The following is a 5,363-nucleotide window of genomic DNA, read 5'->3' as shown; positions in this document are numbered from 1 at the left end:
TTTCATGGCTACGAGAAAGGTTGAATGTACGTCTGATTCCAAGCTAGCATGAATCTTGTTCCGCGTGGATGGCCTGTTTGCAATGTTTTTTTTTGTCCTGCATGAAGGGGTGCAGTGCTCATACAACAGAAGTGGGAGCAGGTAACGTTCTTGCTTCATTGACACTGTGTTGAAAGATCTGCTTTGGGTCGCATTGTGGCTCCGCAGAACAGTGACACTTTCTTGCACTGGTGCTCTCGAGTGCAAAAACTTTTTCATTGTTCCCCATTTCCGACAGTTGCGGCTCATCTCGTATGCTTTTGAAATTGTGCGCAGCCTTGATAACCTGAGCTTTCTTCTTGCATTATTCGTTGTGAAGCTTGTTGCACTTTTCTATAATTTTGTCTTAACTTCCACTTCACTGTTGACCGCTACGTACAGAAGAAAAGTTGAAGCATAAAGTGTTTATTCCGTGGAAAAGATTTTTCCTCACAATTCGTTATTGGATGGCTTGCTTTCTGGACGCGTTTGTTGTGGAACAAACATGTTCAGATCAACGAGGCACCACTGTGCTTTAACCTTATGTGTCCGTTCAACCACTGCTGTGCATTGTCGTCATGTCTGTCCTAAATACCCTGTAATTTGTATTGCACTGCGAGCCATGCACAGATTATTGTTCTTTGAATAAATCATTCCTAGCAACATCGTGGGGTAAATGTTATTTATTTTCTTTTTTTTTCATTCTTTGTTGGCTCTTTCAAAATATTTTGTCATTGCGCTGTACAGTTTCTCTTGCATTTTAAGCTGGCGCTCCCGCAGGTCAAATTCTTTCTGTCTTGCTGCCCGGAGGTCCTCTCGTAGGCTCTTTTGCTCTTCTAGTAATGCAGCAAAATCAACAGAGGCTGGCCTCTTGCGGCCTCGTGCTGGCTGCCGTTGCCTACTCTGCTGCATTTGCTGCGCACCTCCAGCTGAGTGGGCAGCAGCAGGGTCTACAGAAGGCAGCTGTGAGCAGCTCTCTTCCCCCTCCAGGTCGCTGCGGTCGTGGACCACAGATGACTGGACCACAGCTGAGCACTGCGGTTCGTCATCTGTGGCGCTGTGCTCTCCAGACTCCATGCCCCGAATGATCTGCACAATGCAATAAAATGGATGCACAGTGAAAAACCTGACCTCAAGTTTTAAAAACACCTTTCACCATATATAAAGCTTCCCTTGAGGAGCAGCTCTAGCAGAACATGAAACCTTGCATGTAACTGTAAGCGTCATCTGTGTCACACTGAAAAAAACAGTCAAGGAACAGGAAGGATACAACTGCGTGCTTATGACTCGTATACCTGTTCTACGGAAGCAGTGCTTTCACGCACAAGTGAAGCGTCATTCATAGGAAGGCGCCCCAGAAATGTTGCCAGGCGGTGGAAGTGCGGCCACGGGATGGCGCCGGACCCTGTAGTCTGTTTCTTTTGCCAGAAACTGAAATAAAGGACAAGAGTACTGTTTGAAAATTGAACAGCATGCCTTCTCGTTTGACAGAAAAATGCCTGAGCAGCTTAGTGCTGCAAAAGGTAGGATGAGGTGGTTTAAAAGCAATAAGCATACAAAATGCTGCACATTTTGTGTCCTGCACCTAACCAAGCCTATCTTCTTGAAAAACTTTTGAACTGCATTGCAGACTATAGGCCCCCATGGCCCGATTTTAGTAATAACAGCGTATTAACTTGCATCACAGTTCATTCTCCACAATCATCATAAATGGGTGCAATTGGCAGTACAAACTAGTTTGTTTGGATTAGTACAGTTTGTTTTGAAACGCCTTTTTTTTTTACTTCCACCTGTAATCCTTGTACTTCTAATCCGCAATGTGTGAAAGGATGCATGCCACAAAGCAATTTCATAACCGCGGTAGTACAAAGTCTGGACGATAAACGCGCCGAGGCCCTCTGCACTATCTCTACCAAGAATATAAAAAAAACAAAAGCGCCTGTGTAAACGCCGCAGTGTCGCACTGGGTAAGGAGTTCTGCTGCTGAACGCGAAAGCGAACCTCAAGAGCGGCGTCTGCATGTCGATGGTGCCGAAATGATAAAACACCAGCTTGACGTACGTTTGACACAGCAGACCACTGCAGCGTCCTAACCAGCGACGTTGCGGATGCACGCGAGTGATCGCCTTCGCAACGAAAATTTCCGAAAATGTGTCACCGCTCCCCTTGCTTTGCATGCCTGCCTCTGATCTGCGCGATTCGTAAACGGGGCCGCAAGTACTGGTAGCAATGCAGCTAAATAGGGGACAGCTGCACTGTGCCGATCACAATTTGGCCTCCTGTGCGGCGGCAGCGGCGCGCGATGTATAAAAAGTTCTTACCGGAATTTGTGGGACAAATTCTCTATCTTTGTATGAACTTGCTGTTTTGTCCTCTGGAAGCCGGCAGCTCGAAGCTCAGCAGCAATTTCTGCGAAAATTTTGCTGTTACGCTTTCGCCGACGCAGGTCGGCCAGCCTCTCCTCCCAACAGTCAATCAAGACACTTGTCTCTCGCTCTGTCCAAACCTGCCGCGGTTGAGAAGGCTGCGCTCGTTGATTTGATTGTGCCTCGTTTTCTGCTTCCATTTCGTTCATTAAACCACGTCAAAATAAAAAAAATTGAATCGAAAAAGTGCAATAAACTTCACTTAATTTTAAAGAAAGGCTCACTAAACGCACGCACACACACACACACGCAGACGCACACACGAACACAACTACAAAATGTACAACAAAAACAAAGCAATCGCAACACCACCACAAACAGAAAAACTGGCTCTTCCAATATGGCTTCCTCTCGGTTCTACATTGGGTTCTAGAGTATGTGGTCAATTTGCTTGAAAACAACACTTTTAGCAAGGATTTGTGCATTATATGTAAAAAAAAATTAAAATTCCGTCGTTTAGCGAACGCATTTGCTCTTCGCTAGTTCTGCTCCAACTTGTGGCGCAAAGACGCTGCGCTCGAGAGTACACGCGCTTGTGCCTCGAAGGCATTCCAAAATCTCGAATGTCTTCGTGGAGCGCTTTCGACTGGAAAGTCATTCCAACCGAATGCCGTTCAAAAACGTCGTGTAGCAGCGCACGTTTGGCATTCGAGTCGAATGACGTTCGGTTGGAAGGCATTCGAAACGCCCGTGTAGCAGGGGTATTAAATTACCGTCTGCGTCTATCGCTGCATTGAACACAGCAAACGGACGCGACAGTAGGCTTATTATTGCGTAAGCAATACTACTGTAGGTTTCGCCTCGTCGCGTAGCCCCGGTCGGTAGGGACGGATGACCTTGAAGAGCGTTGCTTCAGCCGCGCTCCGCCGGATGGCACTGCCGTTGGCGCGCCGCGCGGCAGCGGCGCCGAGCAGTTTGCTCTTTCTACTGCTGATGGGGCCACTAGGAGATCCACCTCTTCTGGCATTCGAAGCCGGCGTTACTTAGCAGCATTGACGCGCAGTGCATCGATGGCATTCGAATGATATGGCTTAAGCAATTAGCCTAGTCAGACCACATAAATAATTAACACCCAGTAGGAAATTGGTCCAGTTGGGGAATCGAACCAGTGTCTCCGGAGTACGAGACGAGCACGCTAACCACTCTGCCATACCAGCTCGATAGTTTGGAATGAACAAAGGCGCGTCTAGTGAATACGGTGTCTTCATTCACTACCATCTTCCTCCCTTCCCGTTACAGCGAGGTTCAGGTGTCCACCGAGATATGCGAGACAGATACATTTCCTTTCCTCCAAAACCAGTTTACCGGCGAGCAAGGCGTACAGCCGAACGGGCGATGGCGTTCTGTGGAGGAATGGTCACGAGACCAAATATGGCGGCGCCCATGCTCCCACGCTGTAAAGAGAAGCGGCAGCCAAAGGAAGCAGTGAGAAAGCGACAACATGCACAACAGACGCCAGAACACCGTGAAGAACGTCTTGCAAAGCGTCGTGCTAAAGATTCAGCTCGGCGACAACGTTCTAACTCGCAGAGTGGTTCAACACCTAACTGCTCAGGAACGCCACAATGCTACCAGGTGCAGGCAACGCGCCGAAGAATCGGCAGAAGAACGCGCACATCATTGCTAACGCAATTTTCCCGGATTAGCCAGAGCTAAACAACTGCCAATTTTTGAAATATTGCAAAAGCCTCGATTTTATGGCGCTGATTATTTTGTCTTTGCACTTACTTTTTTTCACCACTTCGAAAAAACATATCGCCCGAAGAATGAAATATACGAGCAGTTTGGTACGTTCTTAGCACGGTGTAGGATATACAGGCGGGGACACCATGCGGGCAGTGCACTGGCCGGAAGCGAACAGATAACTGACCAGCCGCGTTATCCAAACCGGGTCGCTGATCGCAGCGTCAGTGTCGATGAAGCGGGCAAACTTCGTCCCCCCCCCAAAAAAAAAGAAAACATAAATGAACTATCTCGTTGTGATTGCAACCATGCAGTTATCGCACGGCTCGTTTACGCCACAAAAGCAGTTCGCATGGCATGAACTGTTCCTTGCGCTGTCATCAGCAGCATCGTCGTGGAACTTTAAGCAACCTGAGTGCGGTCCACGGTGGTGCGCTTTTACGCCAGTGCTTCCCCAGCGGCATTGCCAAATTGAAGAGGAGGGGAGACAGGACCGCGCCTTGAGGTGTTCCTCTCGAGCCGATGGTGTATGGCCCGTGTTCCGCATCTTGTATGCGTATGTAGGCTTGACGGTCTGTAAGAAATTGTTTTATGTAGTTGAATGTTTTGTGGCCACAGTTGGTGTTACTGAGGTGGTCCAGGATTACTTCGTGTTTGACGTTGTCGAATGCGCCTTTAAGATCCAAGGCCAGGACCACCTTGTCGTTGTGGGGACATTCGACAGGATCTAAGATGTCGTGGTGAAGCTGCAGAAGTATATCCTGTGCAGACTTGTGAGGGCGAAAACCGAACATGGTGTCCGCGAAAGTGTGCTGTGTTTCGAGAAAATCGGAGAGTCTGTCGCGCACCATCGTCTCCATCAGCTTGCCGACACAAGACGTGAGGGAGATGGGGCGAAGGTTCTCCACAGGTGGGCCGCATGGTCCGCCGGGTCTCCAACAAGCGGGGCGGATTACGAAGCAAGGATGCACTGCGGCTTGCCCATGCTTTCGTAACGAGTAGAATCCTCTACTCAACCTCCTACTTGCACCTGCGCAAACATGAGGATGACCAACTGGAGGTCATCCACCGGAAAGTCATCAAGCGGGCTCTCGACCTCCCGGTCACCACGTCCAACCAGCGACTTCTGGCCTTGGGCGTGGTGAACACATTTCGGGAGCTTCGAGAGGCCCACTTAGTCAACCAATACACGCGTCTTGCACAGACCATGTCCGGTCGCCGCCTCTTGGACCGGCT

General features: G+C 49.0%; 1 protein-coding gene across 1 annotated transcript; it reads right to left on the bottom strand.

Moving 5' to 3' along the window:
• Positions 1-642: 642 nt before the first annotated feature.
• Positions 643-1,438, bottom strand: LOC149361828 (uncharacterized). The gene is made up of 2 exons (XM_089569597.1): positions 1,314-1,438; positions 643-1,107 (listed from the first exon to the last, which is right to left on the bottom strand). Exons 1-2 carry the CDS (start codon positions 1,359-1,361, stop codon positions 718-720), a joined length of 438 nt encoding a protein of 145 aa, XP_089425723.1. The 5' UTR covers positions 1,362-1,438; the 3' UTR covers positions 643-717.
• Positions 1,439-5,363: the final 3,925 nt, after the last annotated feature.

Source organism: Amblyomma mixtum, chromosome 2, assembly GCF_055824585.1.
Source record: "Amblyomma mixtum isolate Tamu chromosome 2, ASM5582458v1, whole genome shotgun sequence".
Lineage (NCBI taxonomy): Eukaryota > Metazoa > Arthropoda > Arachnida > Ixodida > Ixodidae > Amblyomma > Amblyomma mixtum.
The sequence above is the reverse complement of the archived record's forward strand: the minus strand, read 5'-3'. Positions and strand labels throughout refer to the sequence as shown.